At 38.3% G+C, this 25,776-nt stretch overlaps 1 protein-coding gene across 1 annotated transcript; it reads right to left on the reverse strand.

The window, feature by feature from the left end:
- Positions 1 to 3,376: 3,376 nt before the first annotated feature.
- On the reverse strand, positions 3,377 to 24,403 carry GABRA6 (gamma-aminobutyric acid type A receptor subunit alpha6; the record flags this gene model as incomplete). Its single annotated transcript, XM_084215893.1, has 10 exons — positions 3,377 to 3,427; positions 8,376 to 8,636; positions 17,395 to 17,654; positions 20,813 to 20,965; positions 21,386 to 21,529; positions 22,141 to 22,223; positions 22,323 to 22,543; positions 23,854 to 23,921; positions 24,135 to 24,253; positions 24,366 to 24,403. 10 exons carry the CDS (start codon positions 24,401 to 24,403, stop codon positions 3,377 to 3,379), a joined length of 1,398 nt encoding a protein of 465 aa, XP_084072019.1.
- Positions 24,404 to 25,776: the final 1,373 nt, after the last annotated feature.

Below are 25,776 nucleotides of genomic sequence, written 5' to 3' on the forward strand. Positions count from 1 at the left end.
TCACTGTGGATAAGGACTTTTTCCTTCACAGATTTCTCCATAAAGACAGGTGACAGACATCATTTATGCAGAGGGTTGAAAGGCCTTGATTGATTACCAATTAGAGGAAAATCTTGCAAGAATGAATTCATTACAGAAGGCAGATGAGGAATGCTGCTCTTGTCATGAACTGGAAGAGAACCAAGAATGTAATGAACTAAGCAATGACAAAGTCACCTCTGAATTTTATTTGCATATGAGAGAAAGGCCTTGAGTTTGCTACCTGACAGGTAGCATCAAAATATCAAAACACTGGACAGCACCCTTTATCAGGACATTTTCTTCACATTTATGGGGTTTATGCAGCTCCTGTTTTAGCTGCTGGGGAGGACTACCCTTTGAACTCAGGAGTGGGTTCTCAAGGCTGATCTAGTGTGCCCTTGTATAAAACTTCTCATTTGGCTTAGAAATTATGAAAAAGATAATGGGGGGGGGAATAGAGCCCATATCAAGAATAATAAATATTTATATGTAATCAAAGGTCCGAATTTACTATTAAATAATTCTGTAATTTTGTTCATAGTTATGCTTTTTCTTACACTTCTGATCAAGCAGAACATGCTAAAACTGACTGTAAATATTTGATCATTTTGTGTGGGCTGAAACCAGAGCATCCTTTTAACCAAGATCCATAGAAAGGGAAGTTGGTGTTGAATAATATGCATCAGTGTGCAATAGCTCAGTGTAGTGCACATCTCCTCCCCACAGTGCCCCCTTTCACACGTGGGAATTCCCATCTTAAAGCAACTTTAGTTCCTGCTCTTCCTATTGCAGTACAGTCAAAAATACTGGAAGAAACCCATATCCCTCAATTTCCTTTCAATTTGTGATACAGAAAGAAATATATATTATTTATTATGGTATTATTTATTTATTATTTATATTTTCTACAGAAATACATATGTATATATGCATACAGAAATATATACATATATGTATATAAAGTTTTTCTATTTCTCTGCTCTTTTACTGTCTTGCTTGATTGATTAGTGTGTGACCATAACCAGGATTGTTAAGAAGTGACATTAATTGTAAGTAATTGCGTTTATTCTAAGATATAACTTGACTTTATTAACATTATTGATTACCTTGTCTCTACAAAATATGTAACAGGAAAAATGCACATTCCCTTCCTACCATTCAAGAAGCTGAGAACCAACCCTTCTCTGTCACACCCACAAAAAAAGCTCTTTGGAGAAAAAAGATAAGCAGTCTTTGTGCTGATGTTGAAATGTGTTTTTAAATACCAAGACCTACTAAAACAATTTTAGGATGATGATACAGCTTCCTAATTGGGAAGTTACCACCATTTTATACACTGAAATACTACATTTCAAGGAAATAGTCACTATTTAGTAACTCTGCATCTGCTGTAAAATTAGTATTCAGAATTCTATTAAGCAAAGACCAGATACAAAATTTAGCTCCTTTAGTGTCACATGTTTTACCATAGCTTTTAAAAATTTTCATATTGTGCATAAACCAGTTTTAAAATACTCTGAAAACTCTTACAGATATTAATGTACTCAAAATAGAAATTAGTCAGTAAAGCAAGAATGAGTATAGTTATTCTAAAAAATAACTTCTGGGTCCCTACTGCAGAATTTGCTTTTTTCAAATTAAGATGTATTTACAAATTATAAAATATTTGCCCAGTATCCATAGTTTGATTTTTTCTTACAAGAGTAAAAAAAGCATGAAAATAGGAAAATTTTTTACCACTTTAGTTTGAAAGCGAAATGTAGATAGAATTCCATGCACTTACAAATACATCCAAGTGCCAGCCTGCAGCCAGTCAGAAAAAGCAAATAGCAAATGTGACATTTCTGTACAAACAATATTTATTATTGTGTAAAATCCTTAAAATTTTCCATTTAAGCCCTTCAGAGTTAGAGAACAGGGTGTGCAAAAAGGATTTCCCATGATCACTCCAGCTACCACACTAGTAAAAGCTCTAGAAATAGGAGGAGGAAAACAACTGGAGCAAGGCCTTCAAACAGTTAAAATGGTGATAGTAGCAATAAAAGAGTTGGTGACTTACTGGAATCAATTAGTCAGCCTGTATTTTCTCACAGGAATTAAGATGTTTGTGTACACAAAGCAAATGCCTCTGAATATCCTGAATCTGTGCATTATTTGATGTTTCTGGTTCATTTTATTGTACTGAAATTTCGAGATAGGATGGAATCTTTAATTTTTATTTAGCTTCATATAAAACTTCTTTGTGTGCTTCTGACTCCTCCCAATGCCCATTACACCTGCAATCATTTGGTCTTGGGTCTGGTTTGATTAGGCATGTGTTTCCTAACTCCACTCCTGAGAAGGATCATGGAAATAAAGGGTGAATGAAGGAATTCTGTACCTGTTTGTGTTGAGAGTGGCAAAATATTATTACCTTTAAACTCTGAATGTGCTGGCAGTTCTTTGGCTCTAGAAAAATTTCTAGGGATTTTGCTACAGGCAATTCAGTAGAATCAGCTGATAAAAATCTGTTCCTTCACTAGCAATCAAGACCTGCTTCCAGGAGGTTCCCTGGAGCTGGAGGCTTGCATTTAGCCTGATGGGTAGCTGCAGCTTTCTGTCTATTCAGCTTTACACTTTGAAAACTCCCTGAAATTCCAGTCCTCCATTTCTAGATCCTGGCAAGATATTGCTTGTTATTAGTCTGGTTGTACTATAACGGTGACTTTCAACAAAGAAAGTTACACTGTGATAACCAACCAGCTAAAGCACAAAAAAATAGCTTCTATTTCCTTTTTTGCCTTGTATCTAATTTTTTATAAGTGTCATCTCGAAGATGAAACTTAAATTAAAAATAATTAAGAATTAATCCCTTATCTTTTATATGAAAGGGTTAAAACATGATGGAACTACAGCTCCTTTTCATAGGATTTCTATCCAACATTGTTTTGGGTCAATTTCAAGTGCTGGAAATCAGTACAACTCCTAGATTTTCACTGAAACTATGCCAAGTTAAACCATTTCAGAATCAGCTGAGTTTAGCAATCCTTAATATTTAAAAAAAAAACCAACTCTTTTATTGATGTTTCATATAAATGTAAACATTCAATTGTTTACAAATGTTTTAGAAGAAATGAACATTCTTTCCTTTGACAACTAAACAAATAATTTAACAAGAACTTCTGTAGTAGAATCATTGTAAGAAATCTTAAGAAAATATTAATTAGAAGTTTGCAGCTCTTGATTTGTCCAGAGTAATGTCCAATAAAAATATTTCCTGTTTGAAAACTGAGATCACCTGTGGACAGACAAATCCTTTGAAGTCTCTTTGATCCTCTGTGACCTTGAGTGATTTCCTTGAAATCTTGAGCTGTTCTTAGTTGGACTGAGGGTCATTTCGAAAATGCATTGCTGATGGCTCAAAAAACTGGAAGAAAAGTTTAGAGGGGTTTAAGGTGTGACTTGTTAACCACTGTTAACAACAACTGAGTTAACCCACAAACCCATGTGATTTCTAACTCTCTCAGCAGACTCCAAATAGAATTGCACTACAAGGAGAATCCTCTTAGAATTTGATGCTCATTACCTGGATCATCAAAGCTCACTTGTAAAGTATGTATGGCAATGACTGCTCCTTTTAACCTTTATTTTTCCAGTGTTTAAACTGAAAAATGATGTAATGATATGTACTACAAGCTTTACAATACCAATGTACTGAAGCTAAATACTTTTCCTGCACTTGTTTCTTTCTCTGTTCTTTTTTCTTCACACCTGACATCATTAGCATATTTGACTTATTATGTAACTCTTCTCCTGCCATCCTGCTATGTTCTCTGCATCCAAATAATATCCAGGACTCAGCAACTTTGGTCCATTCAGTGACTTTGTATCTTCCTGTGCTCCCAAACATAAAAGCTGTCTCTGCTTCTTTTTCTGGATTTATCATCCAAATTTTAAGATCATCTCCTTATCTAACTTGATTCACTCCATTATTTCATGTTTTATTACATGAGAAACTGTAATATAATGTTACGTATAAAAATTAAGATAGAAAAATTTAGAAATAAGGTGCATAAGATGGTGTGGCACTGGCCATATGCATTGTGAGTTATGTGGCAAAAGTAGTACTAGCAGCTCTTTAAAAGGGGACTCTGCACTCTAAATCAAGCAAATTTTAAAATAAATTTTGCAATTCAGCTACCAAGGTCACTGTCATAAGTTAGTATTCAGTTCAAGGACTTAGGAAGATTTAAAACAGAATACAAAGCCAAAATATGCTGTATGACAAAATAAAAAGCTAGAATATATTTTTCCTCATTTGTCAGAAAGGTTTGTTCTTCTTTCAAGAACTTTTCTATTTGTCTAATTTAGACAAATGTGTCTTTTTCATTACTGTTTAGAGCTTCTTGTGGATGGCAGATATTACTGTACCCTACAGAGAACATGAACCATAGAAATGTGCCATAGAAATTTTCCATCTCCCATGTATAAATCATGGGGATGCTACATCCTCAAACTTTCCACCTAATTTAATTCACCTTAGATAGAGAGGGACTAAGTCCTCTTAGAGTGAGAGTCCTCTTAGACTCTGATGCTTTATTTTTTTCATAGTATAAATAGCACAGTGATATCACTATAATTAGCACCTGTCAGCATTAACTTATAAAACCTTTTGAGATAAAGAGGGGCTTATCTTAGAAGTATCTTACAGCATTTTCTGTGCTCTAAAAACTAGCATCAGTTATTTTGTACATTTTGTACTGCTTTGTTTATATTAGGTTCTACCAATATACAGTCTAACCAAATGCAGACAGAGAACTTTGCTAGTTTCATTTCTTTGTTTTGACCAGTACAATTGATGCTCTGCCTTGCTATTGCTACTCCCCAGTGCAAACCCATTTACACTGAATATCTCACATATCAAGTTGCACAGTGAACGACTGCTATTGAATAAGAATGTTTTCCCACTTGTTCCAATAGAGAATTGTACCCTTTATTTAAATATTAAGACCAGAAGATGAATGTTATCCCCATCCATGTAAAAAAAGCATTCAGGTGAATTACTTATTTTAAGCTGGATTTTTTTTTCTCTTTTTTTTTTTTTTCCTTCAGGGAATGGTGCTGGTTTTGATTTAAAATATAGAAAAATATAAATCTTGTAATGAAAGTTTGCTACTAAGCTTCCTGGTTTCCAAAGCTTGACTTGGTGCAGTATGTATGGAAGTATAAATACAGAGTTCAGTCTAAGATACTTTTGCTGTCTGTGCAGTCCTGGCTGCCCTCCCTGTGAGGGTGGTGAGGCCCTGGCACAGGTTACTCAGAGAAGCTGTGGATGCTTTATCCCTGGAAGTTTTCAGGATCAGATTGTATTGGACTTGGAGCAATCTGGTCTAGTGGAAAGTGTCCCTGCCATGGGAGGGATGTGGAATTCTATGATCTTCAAGCTCCCCTCCAATCCAAACCAGTCTATGAAGATAACATTCAAATGTTACATTTTATTAAAAACACCTTCTTCTTTATACAAACTTCCAAATCAAAAAAATTCTGTGTAATTTACATCCTCTTAGTTTACATGTATAGTAAGATAAAAGATGTTTAACCTGAAGGGAAAATTATTAATGGAAGGGAAGAAAAAGTTATCCAAGGAGCACTTTCAAAAGTAGTTAGTCCCCAAAGTTCTCATAAATCTTATGAGATACTGTACCCAAAAATGACTTTTTCATTTGTGTAACACATTATCTAAGCCAAAAAAAAATTGCTTAGTAGTGTATTGAACTCGTACCAAACAGCTTAGAGAAGAGCTCCTCATTTCATGCAGCTCTGTGTCATTACACTAACAAGGCTGCTCCTTCCAGCTGAGGCTCTGAATCCAGAACACGAAGTTAAAAAACTCTTCTTGCTCCTCCTTCAAAGCTAAAGGAAGAGCCTGGCCAGAAAATAATGATGGGAGTTGAAAATGACCTTTGATTCCAGGGCTAATAACCTGCTTTTACAAACAGGGTGATGAAATGCCTGATTCATCCTCTGTGTGCCTCCAAAGACAGGAGGTAGCTGTTTGGTTTGAGCACATGAATTGGTGAATGATCTTCTGTCCTCCAAACTGCACTAATAAGAATCCTAGAAAGTTGCAGTACAGGAACTGGTGTACTGGAAATTTGTCTATTTCAATAAATTAATTAGATTTTTTTTCCTCTTTTTGTTTTCTAAGCAAAAGTCCTATGAACTCAAAAAAGTAACTTAAAAAAGCTAATATACCTGAAATATTGAGCAAAATGCACTTTTTAAATTGAATAAGCTGAATAATATTGTAAAAACATTAAACTTATTGGGCCTGAGGGAGCCAAAAATTAAGTTTAACTGCCCTTTAAGCTCTCCATGCTTTGTTCACCCAACTTTTCTATCTCCTCTCTTTGTAATTAAAAGCTTACATATTTTTAATGTATTTTTACAGCAAAAAGAATCCTGGTTGCTGAAAGTAACAACTGGTGATACAATGTTTGAATTAGAAACCTAGCAGTGTATATCACAATTATTACTAGTTATAACTGAGTATAAAAATGCAGAAATGTAATTTAGGAAGAAGAGCTTCAAAAAAATTTACACACTTGTTTAAATTCTTCATAATTCAAAACACCCCAGCTGTCAATACTGTTCTCTTTTATAAGCCTTGCTGCTGGATTTCTGTTATTCTGTAATGCTACCACAGAACATCATTTCTGAGCTTCTGAGCATGGTTGTGAGCTTACACAGTAGCATTTAAAAATATTTATAGTCAGCACTTAGTCCTAGATTTTGGAAGTATTTTAAAAGCCTGGTTCTACTGTTATTATTAATATACAAGGTTTAGTGTAAATATTTCATCACCACCAAGGGAAATGGCAAGTATGTTCCAAATATTTCCAGATCCAGAATGTGAATGGTTTAATCACTGGAGTCTTGGCAAGCTGAGGAGCTGGCCTCTAAACAGAAGTTGTCATGATCAGACATGAGCTTTTCCAATACCTCCCTTCTCTGACTGAGCTAAGTCATTTGCACACATAGTCAATATTTTAACAGCAGGATCAGTAACTCTGGCACAAATGCTAAATTTAGCACTGGGCAGGGTTGGAGTGGCCAGGAGCTGGCAGCTGTGACCTCTTGAGAGACATCTGCAGGAACATTTGTGAGAGACAGTGTCTCCTACCTTCCTGCCCTCACAATTCCATAGAAGCTGCTTGGCAGCACACCCCATCTCTGAGAGACAGCATTTTCCAGATCATCCTGGAGGCAGAAATGAGAGTCTGCTCGAGCAGCAGCCTTCTAGCAGAGGTGAGGTGCCACCAATCAGCTGATCAGCACTGCCTTGTTTCTTTGAACTGCAACATCTCTTGGCTGCCCACAAGATTTCCCTCAGCCTGCTTTACCTTTCATCTAGGAAATAAAGGTACAGCCTGATCCCCATTCATACCAGATTTCCAGCCTGTTTTTATTGATGTAGGGACTTTGTGCATTTGGTGCTATCTAAATACCATCATTATCTCTCTGGCTGTCCTAAATAAACTAAATGTACCAATCAAATTGACTGCAATGTACAGTGAGATCCAAAACTCTATAGCAACGAGGCAAATGAATATATTTTTTACCAAGGAAATAGGACACCATTAACTTTATTTAGGCAAAAAAGTGGAAAAAATAGAGATTTAAAGCATTAAAGAATTAAAGTTTAATGACTGATTACTGACTGATTATTCTAGATATGCTCAATTTGCAGGGGACATGTCTCTTCTGGACCTCATGGATATCTAAAGGTGTAATCACTCTCTGCCTGATTCCAACAAAGTCAAGAAAAGATTTTTCAGCCTTATTTACATAAGTCAGTATGATTTATAGGAAAATAACAGGAAAATGTATTGAAATGTACAAAACTAAGGACTTTCATTTCACAAATTTTATACTGCAGTTATTAATCTTTTATACTATATAACAAACTTTTTGGGGAGACTTATGGTACTAGCTCCCTGAGAAAATCTTATGATATTAAAGTTCTTATCTCTTACACTTCACAGCTTCACCAGATATTTCTACCATTCCTTTCAACAGGTTAGAAATAGAAGATGTAAGATCAGTTTGTTTGCTGAGAATGTCATCCCATGCTGTCTTACAGAGCATTTTCTGCTCAGTGCAGCATGAGTTGGAGAGGTGTTTACATTCCCCCTCCTCAAACAGCCTTTCTACATTGTACTGAGTGCCACAGCTGATTTTTTTGAGGAAACATTCTAGTATTACTCAGAAAGGACCAATGAACTGAGTTGCAACAGTAAATGAACAATTGAAATAATGCTGGCCAAGTAAACATTACATACTATAGATGAGTATAAAGAAAATTCACTACTCACTTCCATAGTGTCTTTTGAAAGATAAACAACCCAGTAAACCAGGTTGAATCCTGCAAATGCCACTGGAAAGAGGATCCTGGAATACTGGTCTATTTTACTTGCACCTCCGATAGCTGGTGGTTGTGGTGGGGCTGGAGGAGGAACAGGCAGAGGCTGACACTGGGATGCAGTATTTGATATTATGCTGGGCACAGGAGACTGCTCTGTCTGAGATGCTATGGAGTTCACTCTCTTCTTCAGGTTAGAGTTTGAGTCAGAATGCTGTGAAAGAAAAAAAAAAAGGAAAAAAAAGGTGATATTTGGATACAGAGCCTTAGGTTTTGTGATCTTTAGACTTCTTTCCACCTTTTAACTTAACTTTCTGATTTTATTGTTGCTTCTCTGCTATAGTGCAATATCAGAAAATCACAAAAATAATGCATCAATACAAAAGGATATATATTTTTATGGCCTAAAGCTTTGTAGTAAAGCCATGAAAGAATATGTGCTTTTCATATTGTTAACACTGTGATAAGTGGAAGCTCCAAGAGAGAAAAAAAGAAGATGGAGCTAAAAGGGAAACAAGGTAATGGTATACCTAAATTGTAGTAGGTTGATATGACTGAAGTTTGTGCAGATATGGATCAAGATTAAATCAAACAGCAATATGAGCTGGCTCAGGTGCAATCTTCCTGGCTGAACCCATTGATGAGTTTGGTAAACATTGAATGGAGTCAAGCAGTCATGCAAGAACCAGAAAACTGCTGCACAAAAGGCAATGGACTAACATAACAGCTGCTGAAGACATGAATGCTGAATTGTCCTCTTGTTTTTTCCAGGATAAAACTTCATTTTTAAATATATCTCATAATTCCCACAGCACTTCCATGCATACAACTGAAGAAAAATATACTTAGCTGTAATGGGACTATTTTTATTTTCATTTATGGTGAAGTGAAACCAAATTGCTCCCATATTTTGTGCAGTATTTGCAGCCAGGTCCAATTACTCTTCAGAAAGCTGTATTAAAACTCTTCTGAAAATTCAGCCAGAACTCAGAGACATGTAGAGCTTACCTCTTAGTTACTAGGCTTACATGTATATTAATTTTGTACATCTGTTTTACTTGGGAGCACGTTGCCATTATTTTACTTTCACAAGAGTAGAAGTGATAGAGTTCTTCCTTCCAGAAATGATTAGGAACAGGACCTACCCCAGGCTCTAAGCCTGCTTTAATGGATATCAATTGTTCACTTTCACAGTTGTGTCAAACAGGAGGAAATATTCAAAAACCTTGCTGCTCCTGCCATATCCCAGGATGGCCATTTGTGGACGCATGGCAGCAGCTCTAAGATTCATCTGATGGCTGAGAAAATACTGAGGGATGATGTGAGTGACTTTGTTTGTTTGTTTGTTTGAATGGTTTGTTTGTTTGTTTGTTTGTTTTGAGATGAAGTACTGCAGTGTTCTGTTAATATGGAGCTTAAGCCTAAAACTTTGTCCATAAAACTCATTTCCCCGATTATTGAGGAAAAATCTTGTGCACAAAATCACACAATGTACACAGATGTTCTTGGATTTGAATATAAAGATTTTCTGGTCAGCAGAACGAGATGACCAAATGACTGAAGCGGATGAGGGAAGTCTTGGACAATGTAAATAACTCCTAAAATAACACCACATACATCTATAGTGAAATGGAAGACTAACATTGGAATGATTTTAAGGTAGAAAAATGCTATTAGATAGGCAATTTCCAAAGCCATTCATTGGGAGTGATTTAATGACAACCATTCACATAAATGTAGCCTGCTGTCAGCATTTTTGGGATTTATCTTGCAGGATTTCTAAGCATGGGAACAGATTTTAGTCAATCAGATAAATGACTGAGTCACTAAAAGGAAAGGAAGCATTTTCTGAAATACATTTTCCACTCTTGTACTTGGGCCACAATTTCTAGATAACAGACTAACCTAGCACAGCTGGTGTCTCCTGGGCAACTTAAAATAGTTGTAACAGGAATTATCCTTCCAGAAGTCATTGTTACTGTCAGAGAATCAGAACATTTGACATTTCTACAACAGGATGCCAACTTTTGTTCATGAATGAATGGACTGGTATCCAGCTAAAATTAGGGAGAGATGGATTTCTCACACCTGATTTTAGTCTAAACAAAAGGTGAAGAGTTGAAGTAAGTTTTCCTTACTTAAAAGGAAAAAGATACTTTTTCAGTATGTATTTCCTTTACCTATTGCCCTTTTTCTTCCCCTACAACCAATCACCACTTCCAATTTGCCCTCTATACATTATATGGCTGGTGTCATGTTCTGCATGGGTATTAAAAAGCATTCCTGCTCTGTGCCTATTTGGAACACAGATGTTTCATTTTGTATTTTGCAGTAACACAGCAAGCAGCAGACAGATTTAAATGGAGGATGAGCTACAGATGTGTCACAGAAGCAGAAAGAGGGTTATCCATGTCCACTTGCACTAATCATAATAATAATAATCCCCCTCTATGAACAGACTGGCTGGCTGAGCCTGCCTTCCTGCTTGCACTCCAGTTCTGTTCCATTTGCCTGCTTGCCCTGCTTTGAACAGAACTGTACAAGTTGTAAGGCATCTCGTTTTCTCAATCTTGTTTTTCAATTTCTGTGGAATAACTTGACCTTTTCTGAGACTGTGTGGTTCCAAAAAACACAAGTGTTAAGGTGAACCTTATTCCTTTTTATCTACAATATTCTGGTACAAGGAGGGTCAAATTCTACTCTGGATTATTCAAGCATGAATCAGGAATTACAGTGCTGAGGTGATGGAGTTAATTGTAAGTAGAACAGTTGTAGTGTATGGTCATTGCTGATGTTTAGTACTGAACATATTTAGAATGTAGAAGTAGGAAAATCTTTGTGATCAGCTCAATAAGCACTTGGAAAACTGTAATCCTGGTCATTATTTTATTTATATTTATTAAATCTCATTCCTATAGAAGGGGGATTGCTAAAGTAGGAGGATTATCTCAATGTGATTTCATCTCAAGAAAAAACCCTGAGCAGTTCTTTTCACTGTCTTTAACAGTCCTGTGTCCCCATAAGAGCGAGCTCAGGGTCAAATCTATTTTCTTCTAAATCCCTACTCAGGACATGGAATTCTAAGTCCAAATTTATCTCAGATGTGTAATGAGGATGTCTCTCAGTATGGGAGTTGTTTGTAGACTAGACTGCTGCCCCAGAACCACAACTCATATTTTTCATTGGAATTCACTGCTGAACCAAGAACAGGAGGCAGTGAGCAGGCCTGAGGATAAGAATATAATTCCTTATTACAGTCGTTCTGAACAGCAGCTACAGTAATTTGTCTACTGTATCTAGATTTAACTTCTCCTTTTGACAAAGATTACATACAATAACATCATGAAATGTTAACAAAACAGAGAAAATGGAAATGAATAGCCTATTTTGCATAGCTCCCAGAGCCAATCACTCAAGTAAGGACTGTTTTACAAGCAGCAAGAACAAGAAGCCTGAGGCACAGCACACTGTGTCATAAGGAAATAATGGATTTTCTGAAGTTACTGAACCTTGATTCAGAGGTACTCTTGCACTCATGTGGAATGTTAGTCCCATCAGGCTATTAAACTTGCAGCTCTGTATTAGCAGGCAGTGGCACAGAGCAGATTGCCAGTCCATTGTTTAATGTGAGACACCACCACACTGCACTGGCAGCACTGGGATGTAGATGGCCTGGAAGGTACACTCTGCCTTCTTATTGAGCTTTGCAGCCAAGCTATCTCATCCCCTGGAAAGCTCACAAAACACTCTCATCCTCTCTGTAAAGCTCAGCTCTCTCACAACCCTCCTCAATATCACTAGAAGTTGATTATATTCAGAATATCTCAGGAGGCTTTCACCAAATTTCTTGCCTTCAAGATCTAAAAAAATACAGCACACATAACCTTGGAATAAATAAAATTCTTTGTCTGCTTTTTCTGATTCTTTTGGTGCATTCTGTGATTTATGAATGCACTTTGTTCTTATGTTTCTTTCCCTCAAGAGACTTCTGTAATTCATATTTGTGGAATTCTCTGTTGCTTTGTACTGCAAATGCATATTCTCACTATCAGTTTAGTTTATGATCTAACAGTAACATCAGTCTCTTATATATGCAGCCCAGATACTGGCTAACTTTTAAAAAAGGAATATCTGTATGTCCTTCCTTATCTCTCTTTTACTCACATCTCTTTTTCCTGCTAGCAATGCAGTAAAAAGAGGTTTATGAGAAAAAACTCTAAAATTTTAGTTTAAAACAAATGTTATTTCTTATTTTCTTCATATTTATTTGATTAAAGACATTGAACTTTCTTTATATCAAAACACACACACAAACCAACCTAGAACCAGAGCTCAGTGTCTGCAAAAGGCAGAATGCCTAATTAAATATATAACATTTTTTTGCCTCTGCTCATTAGTAGATACAATTTGAGAAATTTCAACCCTTACAGACATAACAGCATGCCAGTCTCCCAAAGGGGGAGTTAAACATGGTTTAGCCCCTACATCCACCAGTGTGATCTGCAAAACCTCTCCTTAGCTACTGAACAATCCATATGTAGTGTTTTCCAGCAGGAAAGTTCATTGCACTGTGCAACATCATCTTTTGTACTAAGGAACCTCCTTCAACACAGTCCTGTGCAGTGTCAGTACCCATCTCATGGCACAGAATCATTATAAACCCTCATTTGGACACTTCTTTGAATGTCTCATCTGTGGGATCTGGTTAAAAAAAAAGTATATTGCAAATAATGTGTAAATAGCTATAAACAGTGTCCTGCAAAATGAAAAGCTGAGGATAGTTTAGAAGTCATTAACAGCCTTAGCTTCAGGCATCTCTAAAGGAGTTTTAAAATACCTTTGCTAGAAACATCGAGGAAAAACATGCAAACCTGTTTTCATCATTTCTTACCTTAGTAAAAGGGTTAAATCACTTAGGTTAAATTGCTCACTTGGAGCAGGAGAAAACCATGTTCAAATACTTTCTTAACCTCCAGGAAATGAAATTCACTTCTCTCAGAATATAGCCAAAACATCAAGTGAAGGTGAAAAGGGGAGAGGCTGTTACCTATTACTTCAAAGCTATTTGTTTTTGCATGGAAAAATCTAAAGATCTATATAGGCAGGAAGCATAACTGAAAAATACCCAGTGCCCATTGCATTAAAATTGCTATCATATAAACCAGATATGCAGTAAGGAGAGCAGAGACTGGAACCCTGGTCATTCTCTTTTCAAAAGGAATGAGCTACGGTAGACTTTCTCCATAACATTTATTTGTAGCATGCCAGAAAAAACATATAATTGGCACAGAGCCTCTCTGCCATCAAAATATGTTTTTACATTAAACAGATTTAAATTTTCAAAGCCACATTTGGCTCTTAAATCTATCAGTGTCTGCTCATATGTTTTTTTTTTCCCTATAATTAAATTTACTTTATATTGTTCTCACTACCCTCCTGCAAAAAAAATTGCTGGGATTATGCCTCAATGTAGTCAGTGAAGACCTTAAAGCATATGGCTGTTTTAGGGTGATACTGAAGGGTGGCTGGTAATCCAGACAGAAGTACTCTGTTACACCAGGATATTCATTAAACAAACTCAATATATTCTGACATAATTGTAGGAAACTAAATCCTCTATACCAGTGACAGCTGTTCTGCAGCTGGCCAGGTTAAAGGGAATGAGAAACCTTTCCTGCCCAAGCTGTGTTGTTTTGAAACAATGCTGGAGGGAGAAGGAAGATCTCCCAGAGGTATTTTACTGCTCTGTGCTGATTTCTGTTAAAACATGAGGTCTTTTAGAACATAACTGTGAGCAAGCTGTTACAGGGTGGTAATCTTTTGTCTTTTACATGTAGCCTCTCACATGGAAAGGATGTCTTTCGATCCATGGGGTTACTCCCTGACCATGCCACAAAGCATTTCTGCAAATGGTGTGCTCCACACAGTATCACAAATTCCCTTCCCCTGCAGCTTACAGGACGGGGATCTCCCTGGGAAAAGAAAGCCATCAAGAGGAAACAATGCAACTGATATAGAAAATAGGCATTTGAAATGGATTTGAAAGCTAAATGCCATCATGGTTTTATATGTGCATGTACAGGATATTTGGTTTTGACATGCTAAAGCCAGCTGGGCTACCATATGAGTAAGAACAGGTTTGTGTCAGGGTCCAGATGAAAGCTCAGCTTGCTGCCCTTGTGTTCTGCAGAGGAACACCCATAGTTTTGTATTTCACACAGGGATTGCTTGCAGCTGATGGAGAGAGCAAGCCAAATCCTGCTCTCAGTTAACTGAGGTAAATAGAGAGGCTTTCCTGGAGCCAGCCCAGGCCTGCTGGGCTCTCAGCTCTCTGCTGAGCACACGGGCAACAGCCTCATCTCTCTTGCTGACCCCACCACAGTTCGGTGGCTGCAGAATTTTCTCCTACCTTCATTCTACAGTAGAGCAGAATTTGGTCATCTGACATATTTATTTTCTGAGTGTACAGGTTTTTTCTCCACATTATAAAAGCCTGCATGAGAGACTCTAGTTTATTTGAATACGGCAAAATTTTAAGTAAAATTAATTAGACTGAAGGGGAAAGAAGGCTGCTTAATATTTTAAAATTTTTGGTTTGGTTTTTTTCAAAAAGCATTTAATCTGAAATTAAATATATATATATATATATATATATATACACACACATATACTCTGTAAATATGTTTATCTAGACTGGGCCCTCACTCTAGCAGGAAACTGAGTTATGCTCTGTGCCTTAAAATAACTGCCCTAGGACCAGTAATGTAGCTATAGAAGCACAAGGCTCAGTGAGAATGACAGTCCAGAGGAAATGGTCATACACATGCAATCAACCTGTGTTAAATACACTGTTAGTATTCAAATTAGACACTTCAGGTCTGTTTCATATGAAATTATATCCCTGACTGCAGTATATCTATGGATGTGCTAACATACAAAAGTTCCTTCCTCCTTATCTCTACCAAAGAGGAAAAAAAAAAAGAATGAAAAAAGCAAAGCTTCTTAAAATCTGTTATCCTATAATCACTCCTTTTTCCCAGAATGCCCTTCTGGAAGGGAACCTTTTAAATCCAATAGCTAATTCTTCTAGAAACCTTTTTAACTCCATCATCTTGCCTTCAGTTGTAAGTACTCCTTGTTTTTATTATCTCACTGAATTTGCTCTTTCTCTTACTGAAGTTCTCATAGAGAACTGGTCCTGGAAGAAAAATGTGGTGGATGTACAGGGCTTAAAAATGCCTATCTTACTTTGAGCAAGATCAGGTGTGTAGAATTTTGTGGACATTGTAGGCTGTTTTAGAGACTGAGTTTACTTTGGGGCTTAAATGTTATGGGATTTACTAGTCTTCTAAATCTGTATGCTGTCAGCTAGATGGAAATCATTTTCTTGAGCAGATTGTTGCAGGGTGCTTCCTAGATGTGTATTTTATTCCTAGATGCTGTCTTTTTTCTTTTGTTGGTTTTTACTTGGAAAACCTAACAAGTTAATATTTACAAAACAGGAAGGAGGGTCTTCAGTTTGCTCTTTGCTTGTTTAAGGCTGAAGGCCTTGATAAGAAACTTGAGCCTTTTAGCTTCTTTATCTTTTATACACTTGTTCAACAGAAATTTTATGTCTGGTGCCTGCCTTGGTCTGCTGTGATTCATAGACTATGTAAATCTGGAGGAGCCCTATCATCAGGAACAAGTTCTTAGCTTATCTGGGCAGAAGCAGAAGATTATTTTTTGGATCAGTTGTTTTCCTAAGACGGGGACTGTGAGGGGGTGGCCACAGTGGCTTTGAATGCACCAGCAGCACGTGCAGAATCAGCCCAACTGTTTTCATATTGCTCAGCAGGGCCTTCAGGGAAAAGAAAAGTTGGTTAGTTTTTTTCCTTTCTAGTAAACCTCCTTATGGTTAACTCAAACTCAAATAAGGAAGTGTGTGAAGGACAGGTCCAAGCTGCTGTTCCTCTTCAAGATGTAGCAGCTATCAATATTTTCTTCATGCTATGTAAAACCAGGTGAACTTTTTGATTTTTCTTTCCTGATAGCTTGTCCTCCAAAAAAGAGTCAGCAAAACTTATCAACTATGATTTTATTAGTTTGAAAGTACTTAAATGTTGTAACTTTAACTGCTATTTATCAGCAAATGTGGAAAAATTACTCTCTGGTGGGTAACGTTTTGCCTTGGCATGGGCACCTCTTAGACTGACTCCCTTATTCAATTACGGATTCAGAGATTTGCAAAATGTCATTCAGGTTGTTATTTCTCTAAAAATAGAAATCATGGTGGTAGTAAAACTGATTTTGAAACAGGAAGGCCACAATGATAAATAGATGAACATATGCTGTGAGACAGCATTCATGACTTAGCATGAGATTTACAGAGTGAAATTTGCAAGCAATTCTAACACAGTTTTTTTATACTAGAAAGACTTCCTCTCTTTCACGTGTACCAAAATCCATCCTTCACTTATGTTTTTTCCCCTCAGAGCTTCCACCAACACAGATTTCAGTAAGGTAAGAGATGCCAAGTTTATGTATGGACTAATTGCCCATCTTCCAAATGGCTCACTTATGGTCTGTATCCTTGCACTACAGTGATCCCATCATCATCTGGCCAATGCACATGTTCATTCTATTGAACACTGTCCCACAAATTCTGCAGACTTGCTGGGAACTACAGCTGCCTGAACACAGTCCCTACAGCATTACTCAGGAGAAATATCAGGGATAACAGTCCAATGGCTTTCCTGACATATCTTTCCAAAGAAACATCTCTCCAGAAAATCATATTGCAAATTTAAATAAACACTACAAAAAAATGAAGTACTTTCATTTTCTGGAATCAGAAAAATGTCTTGGATAAATAGACAGAATCTGGTTACATAATCTGCTTCAGGTTAAGATCACTTTAATATTGTTTTGCATTCACTACTTCAGCTGCCTGTTCCTATATGATGCTTATTATCAGAAAAGCAAGCAATTACCGAGACAATCTCGTCCTCTGCCGGTACGGTTGCTGCTGATAGTGCTGCTGCCAGTGCTGCTGCCCTGGCTGCCTTCCTCATTGCTCTCTGAGCCTGGAGATTGGTGAAGTAGTTGACAGCTGCAAACTCAATAAGTGCAGAGAAGACAAAGGCAAAGCACACGGCGATGAACCAGTCCATGGCGGTGGCGTAGGACACCTTGGGCAGAGAGTGGCGAGCGCTGATGCTCAGAGTGGTCATCGTGAGGACTGTGGTGATTCCTTGGAAACCACAGAAAGATTGGGGGGCATTAGAACTTAGCTTCAGCCCTGATACTCTTAAATTCATATATATGAAAAAAACCAAAGCACAACACCCTTTTTGATTTTAGCTGTCATCCTACATCCCACCTAACCAACAAGATCCCTAAGTATTTTGTATCCTTTAATAACTCATGTGTACTGGATTCAGCATCTAAAAGGTCTGGAAAAACTTCCTTAATGCATTGAGGAGACTGAAAGATAACAACATTCTACATGGGACAGCTTCTTAGAATTGGATAAACATGGCTATAATAAAATCCAGGCTCAAAATATGAAGGAGATTTTCCTTGCTGGGTTAGTAAGTAGAATGTTTGGCAGAAACCTGGATTCACTCATTGTCATTCCCCAACAGTGATCGTCTCTTTCTCCTGTTGTAGTACAAGACAGAACATGGCTTAGAGAACCCTCACTAAAGCAGTCAAATTCTACATTAAAAACAGTCAGAGCCTGATCCAAATATTTCAAGTAATAATGTTTTCGTCCCCTGAGCTGTTGCCTTAATCACTGGATACATTTTTTTAAGATTCACTATAAGAGTATCTTGATTTGAAAGCTCCCCTAGCTACAGATAGGGAAGGACAGAAAAGCTACTTCTCTAGAGCTGCTTATCTATTTTCACAGAGCAAATCTGTGTCATGTAGCTCATGGGCCCCATGGTGTTCTTCACATGAATTCATGAATTTATTCTTTCTGTGTTGGAGTGTACAGCATTAATAATGTAGGAAATAGACTTACTTCCTATTGCTGTCTGATACAAGCAAAAAATGCAAAAACAAACTCAATCATTTACATACAAGCCTCTGTGACTCATATTTACTTATAATTATGCCTGCTAGAATGTAAAAACGGTGGGTATTTAAAGACAGTAAGGTAGAGAAATCCATATTCTATTTTCTGCAGTTGGGAAAAGGTAGGTGGCAAAGTAAAAGATGTTTTAATGTCATATTGTGATGGTCATGTTGAGTTGATGAAGAATATGCTATGAGTGATGCTCAGAGAAAAGGATGCAGTGTCATAGCATATTGCAGCATCCAGAAAGGGTGACATTATTTTCAGAGTTTCTCTGCAACTCTTTCACATGACGTGGCTTGCCAGCTGTCTGAGGTTAACTATGTCCCAATGTCATTACTTATCACATTTTAATGAAATACAAATAGGAGATGGTATAGAAATATGTAGCATTCCTACTTCTCCCAAATCTGCCAGACTTATTTTATTAAAGGAATACAACTATGCTGAGATGCATTTCAATTTCAAAGGTCCAGAATGAACTTTTTGAAATGATGTGTGATTAGATTAGAATCTGTCCATGTGCTAGTTAGTAATAAAATTGATATATTCTGTGTCTGAATAAAAACTTACTGCAGCAGGAATTTAACTTAGGAATAGGTCTCCTATTCTTTTACAGATATAGATAAGAATTTTCTCCATGTGGAGTGAATATTGATGAAATGCTCTGCACTGTGGAAAGCTACTTCATCAAACTGAATACCAAATTACAGTCGGTAAACTGTGCAACTGCTGATTCTTTACCCTTGTCTTTACATTTTGAACACTTCTTGGTAAGTTTTGAAGAATACGTTACATAATGCAAACACTGAAATCTGATAGCTGGCATCCATTCTGGAGGCAAAGTCCTTAAATTATTTTGTGCTGAAAAACTGGTTTAGGCACATCATTATTCTTCTACTATTAATTTCTCTTCTCTCAAACTTAGCTTTCAGACTTACAAGTAAAAGTGCAAATTTATAATTCAAGTATTTGCAATATGATGCATTTTAAACCTTCACCATTTTTAAATTTTCTTTTTCACTGAAAAAGACCAGAAGTCTTTTTTTGTCATAAGGAATTTGCCCTCTTTTCCTTATATTAAGGTATTCAGAATCCATGTGATTTTGAATGAGTCAGGACTACAAATTCAGACTGTGCTCTGGGAGAAATACAAATGGAATAATCTTTTAAAATGCCATCACTATTTTCCACAATACAGAAAGGAATTAATTTTACTCTTTTCATAAAATTTTTTCTCAAGTCCATGTTACTCTTCAGTACAACACCTAGGAGCTGTTATTCCCATGTTGGGGTATTTACATAATTATTACCAAATCAGCTACAGACCTACTTGCACACCTCTTCAGGCATGTACAGTTCCATGCCCACTATGTTGCAAGCATGTTTTACTCAAAACATAGCGGATGGAACTCTACAGTCCAGAGATGCAACATGAAGCCAAATCAGGTAGTATCATATCTGGAGTATAAACCTCAGATATGTATGAACCAGGAGACTCAAAGCTTTAAGAGCATTAATTCAAACCACTGGAAAGAAAGAAAAAAGCCCTGCCATGCAGTATGGACACATCTTTCTCATTTTAACTTCAACATGTGCCAGGGACATTATTCATCTCACTGATCTTTATCCACCTAAAGCCCTTGTTAGTTGTTTAGATACCTTCGTAACCAAGGGGAAGAGAGCACTCCAGAATGAGTGTTAGATGGGGTACCTTATGTCAGATAATAACTCCATTCCATGTGATTTTTTTTTTTCTTTTTAAAGCTTTAACTCATATTGGTTTCATGAGACAATAAATCCATAGGAAAAAAATCCTCTTGAAAAAATGACATTTACTTTGAAATTGTCCCTTTCTGCATACAAAAATACAACTGGAATACAATTGAAAATTGTCACAAACAAGTCTGGCTACCCAAACATTTTGAGTCAAGAATTTTGACCCTCATAGGCAAATTGACTCTAGTATTTACTTTTGCTGACTGAAACCTACTAGCTGCCTTTCCTAATTCCCCCTGGTTTGCAGTGTCTGATTGATACAAAGGATTCAATACAGTGAATGAAATGAATGACAAAAGGAAAAACACAAATACCAGCCACGGTTCTTGCTGGAACAGATTCTTTGTTAATCCAAAACACAACTTGAGACAAGACGACAGTCATGATGCATGGAATGTATGTCTGAATGAGATAGTAGCCTATTTTTCTTTGCAGATGGAAATAGAGCAGCTGGAGTGAATATTCCCCTAAAACAAACAAATAATGAAAGGAATGAATGAATGAATGGTAGATGTGATGCTAAACTCAAAGACCTCAACACAGCATACCAAAAACTGTCCTGGCTGGAACAGACTCCTTGTTAATCCAGAAAGACACCTGAGAAAGAATGACTGTCATAATGCAAGGAGTGTATATCTGTATCATGAAGTAGCCCATCTTCCTTTGCAAGTGGAAATAAACTGTCATGATTACATATTCACCTGTTAAGAGACAAGTATGTCAGCATTATTCTGGCAACATGTGAGTGAACATTATTGGCTTAAACCCAACATAATATGTTCTGATGAAATCACAGACCTCTTAGTGCATAATAAAAATAAGCTGCTTAAAAAAAGGTAAAGTGACCTTATGGAAACAGAGCAGAATAGTATTCATTTTATGCATTGTTTTTACTGGGGTGCAGAGGTAGTGGGAATTCTTAAGAATATAATGAACAAATTTTGTGTTTGATGGGACGACATTGAAAAGCTGTCTTTTAAGACACTGGTTATAGTCCGTCCAAGGGTTTTACTTTTTAAAATGGCACAAGATAAATTATTTCATTCTATATGAAAAAAAAGCTATAATTTATTATCAAGATGTCCCACAACACCAGTAGTTTCCACATGGCTCCATCTTACCTGTGTTAGATTTAATTGTTTCACTAGATACAGTTTGTCCTATGAGGTCATACTGGAGAAGACTGGAAGACTCCTGTGGTACTTCTACTGAATGCAATGGTCCTTTTTTCCAAGTATAAATTATTTCACTTTTTGGATAAGCATCTGAGTAACAGAGGGGAAAATGACCATTATTAATTATGTATTTTATAAGCAATTGAAAAAATAAATAGAATAATCCTTTTGTAGATCAAATGCCCACAGAAACATTCATCCTACTCCAGGAAGTTTCTAACCTCTTAATGACAAAGAGAAAAAAAAAGCGACAATAAGAGAATGACTGAAGTGGGACCCGAGAGGAACAAGCTGTCGCTTCTTAATATGCTATAAAACATACATATTGATTACCACAGCTCAACTAAATATTTTCAAAATTACATTACCACTATATTTCAAAATTGATTACCACATATTTTCAAAATTATAAGTAGTAAATATAGCAGAGGTTCTATGATTTGTTAAAGGATCAACTTTGACTACCATTAGTGTAAGAATAATAAACAAAAAATAAGAATAATAAACATGCTTCAGCAGTCACCCTTCAGTGAACAAATCCATGTCCATATGAATGGTCTGAGTCTCAGAAAAAAAAGTAAAATTCTAGTATAAAAATACAACTTAAAATTACAGCTATGTCACTAAGTAATACCTTAGGATCTCTGACCTTCTGACCAAATGTGTTACTTAAACAAACTGAAAAATACAGAAAAACTTACAGCTTCCAAATTTCAGTGGACAAGCATGTCCATCCATTGGGAAATTCACCAACCTCATAGGACAGTCAGCATTAATGGTTAGCCTAGAACACACAGTTGTAGATAATGAAAAAATATGGTATGTAGGAAAATGCTGATTGAATCAAAAGTACAGGTCAGCCAAAAGAAGGACAAGCTCTCACCTCATAGTGTAAAGAATAGTTCCGTTCTGCATAATTCTGAAAAGTTTGTTAGGAGTTGTCATATTGTGAGCAATTGATTTTTTTCCATTTCTAAAAAACGTGTCTGGTGTCCAAATTTTACTGACCATTAAATTGTTCAGTCTCAAAATTTCAGTTGGCCCACTAAACTTCAGCCTCTCATCAGTCCATGTCTGACGAAAGAAGACATCCATCGTGTATTCCTGTGGGAAATAAACTGGGGTTGACATCTGTGTGGGGGTCAGCAGTCCCAAGTGGCTGTGGGGACAGTAACTCCATGAGATAATCTAATACATGTCAATGGCATTTCATTTACTGCTTAAACACTCAATCCTATTATCATTAAGTAGTTACTAAAAAAGTCATCCATGAAAACATATCCTGTTTTCTTATTATTTGAAGAATAGTTACAAATGAATCATTGAACAGATAACGGGACATGAGTAAGGAACAAAGGAACCTCATTGTACTCTCACAGATATTAATTTAATTCAAAGTGACTGAGGGCTAAGGAAATACAAATGTCTCCCTTTCAAAGTGCAAGACCAAGCTATCGATGTTTAATTGCCAGAAACAAAAAGACACGCTCCGTGACTCTTCTGCAGCTTCCTTTGGATATTCACAAAGTGATGACTGATCTGAGTCACATCACAGTAGGATTATGGTGTCAAGTTAATATTAATCAATGGGACTTTTTCCGGAGAATTCTTAGTAATATTTTCACAAGGCTTCAGAAAAGAGCTCTCTGCAGAAGTTGCTTAGGAAACAGAGCTAAAGCTGGCCATGGGCAAATTTTGCAAGAATGCAAAGTTATACCTTCTCTTTGACTGATGAAGAGCAGTGGAAAAACCTTCAGTATTACTTGGAGACCACAGTTCCTGGGCTGCAAACTGGATTGCAGGCTCAGCTGAGCTGGTGTTAGAGGGGTGTACAAGGGCAAAAATAGCAGCCCAAGTCAATCTCTAGAAAGGGAACAGCAATGCCATCCTCACTTCCATGACTTAATGTGTTCCTGGGGCTACTGCTGCATAGACAGCGTGCACCCAAGTCTGAACCTCTGTCTACATAGACAGCGTGCACCCAAGTCTGAACCTCTGTCTACATAGACTGAGTGCATCCAAGTCTGCAGCTGCCTGAGTTTGGGAGCACCCAGCATGACCAGGGCAGCCGTGTCAGCAATGGCACCGTTCCCCTGCTGCTGCTCATTCGGTGTCCTCCTACCAGGCAGCGTTCTGCAAGGCTGTGCTGGGACACGGTGCTCACCATCTTCTTCACAGGGTTCAAGAGGCATCTTTTACCTGTGGCCGTGCCCCTCACCTGAGGCTGTGTGCGCACAGCCCCGGCTGGCGCGGCCGGGAAATAGCTGTATGCAGCTCTGGACAAACTGCTCTGCTGGGCCCTAGAGATTGTCAAAGAGATTAAGCCTCGTAATCTGCTTTAATGACGGTCAACTCAGATGCCACCGTAATGAATCCCGGGAAAACAGAGCAGGGGCGGCGAGCGGAGCCCTTACCATCTCCACGTCGGACACCGGCCCGAAGCTGGTCACGTAGATGTCCGTCTTGACTTCTGTCACGGCGCCTGCGGGACACGGAGAGGGGCTGGGAGAGGAGCGGGACCCCCGGTCGAGGGCAGCGGAGCCGCCCCGCAAGAGCGGGGGCTGCGGGGCACGGGCAGCTTTGCACGGGCAGCACGGTTTTGGGGTTCCGCCGCCTCCCTCCTGCCGGGCAGCCGGAGCGCTGCTCGCCCTTCCCCACCCGCCGGCTCCCCGAGGGGACGAGGCTTCCCCGCTACCTCCAAATCCCGGTCGGAGCCTGTTGTCGTAGCCGTCCAACAACTTGTCGAGGATGCGAGTGATGTTTTCCGAGTAGAGGTCCGCCCCGTCGCCCTGGTCGCCCAGCGCCGTCCCCACGCTGCGGGCAGAGGCGAGTCCCCGTCATCCGCGGCCCCGGCAGAGCCCCTGGCCCGCCCGTCCGGGCCGCGGGGAGCCCGCGGGGGTCGGCGCGGTGGCGGGGGCTCACTCACCTCACAGCCACGCACGCCCAGGCGAGCAGCAGAGCCATGCCGCAGGTGTGTGCCGGGACGCTCCGGTGCCCTCAGAGTCGTCAGCTGGAACCGGTGTGGGCGCTCATCCTTCCCCCGGGCCCGGGTGAGGCTGTGGCAGGGCCCGGCGGGCTCGGCCCGGCTGCTCAGCCCCGGCCCCGCGCTCCCGGGCCGGGCTGTGCCCGCGGCCGTGCGCGTCCCTCGGCTTCGCCGCCGCCGTTCAGCCTCATCTGACCGCTCCACGGGGGGAATTAGGGTTTGAAGGGACGGTGCGCGGCCGGAGAGCAGTGACAATAATCGAATAAGGCATTAGGGGAGATTAAAAGGAAGAAATCCACTGCTAGTTTTGGCATGGAATTAGCAGGGACCCGTTAGGAAATCTGGAAAAGCGCTGGCATCTTGCTGATAGAGATTATGTTAGAAATGGCCTCAGCTTTTATTATGTTTATGGTTCACAGGGAGATTATTATGCAGCTTCCACATCATTAGAACTTTGAGAAGGGAGGGGGGACCCTACAGTTTGCAATTTACCGCGGGTTTTAACCTTTCTGAACAGTTTTCCTGTTGATCAATTCTTCAGAATTGTGTAGAGATTTCCAGTATCTAAACGCTGGTATCTGGACATTGGACACAAAAAGTTGGTTCTGGTTCAGATTTCTAGATTTGTTTGTTTGTTTTGCTTTTTTGATTGTTTGTTTTTGTTAATACTAAGCTGTTTTGGAGGGTTACACACACAGATTTCGCTCAGACTTTAAACCAAGGCATTACCAGGACTTTTGTTAGAACTGGAACTCCTTACTTTTAAACCACTGGGATTATATATCATTACTAATTTTGTCCTGATAAGTACTGACTGGATCATTACTGTCCCTTCCTTCAGTAAGTGTGTTAATGTAGTATGCCCTAAAGGAAAAAAGGTTCACGCTGCTCCAGCTTTTTGTGTGGCCTTACTGCTTCTGAAGAAAACAGTGAATGATGTAACACCTATGTCATTTAGCTACACTGTAAACAAAGCAATTGGGTCCGTTTTCTTTACATGGTAATACAGAGGGACTAATAAACACAGCAAAATTAATTCGTTCTTTCCATAATATTTTGTTGCATAAACCTCATTTTCTCAGCTCCTAAGAAAATATTTTAATTATCAAGAAATGGAAAAATGTATTTCCATGAAACTAGGAAAATCATTTATATATTCAGGAGTAAAACTAGATTAAGACCAGCACTGGAGTTCTGTGCTCAAGTTTTGTGTTTTAGAGAGACTGTGGTGCTACAAAACCAGGAGAATTCAATGATGTAATTAAAAATACAAGATATCCTCTGTCACTGAGTCTCTTTCCCTTTTGCCATGGGCAGAAATGTGACATAATCCACATAGGTGGGCTCTGCATTC

The sequence above is a fragment of the Fringilla coelebs genome (genome assembly GCF_963513975.1).
Source record: "Fringilla coelebs genome assembly, chromosome: 15".
NCBI classification, from domain to species: Eukaryota; Metazoa; Chordata; class Aves; order Passeriformes; family Fringillidae; genus Fringilla; species Fringilla coelebs.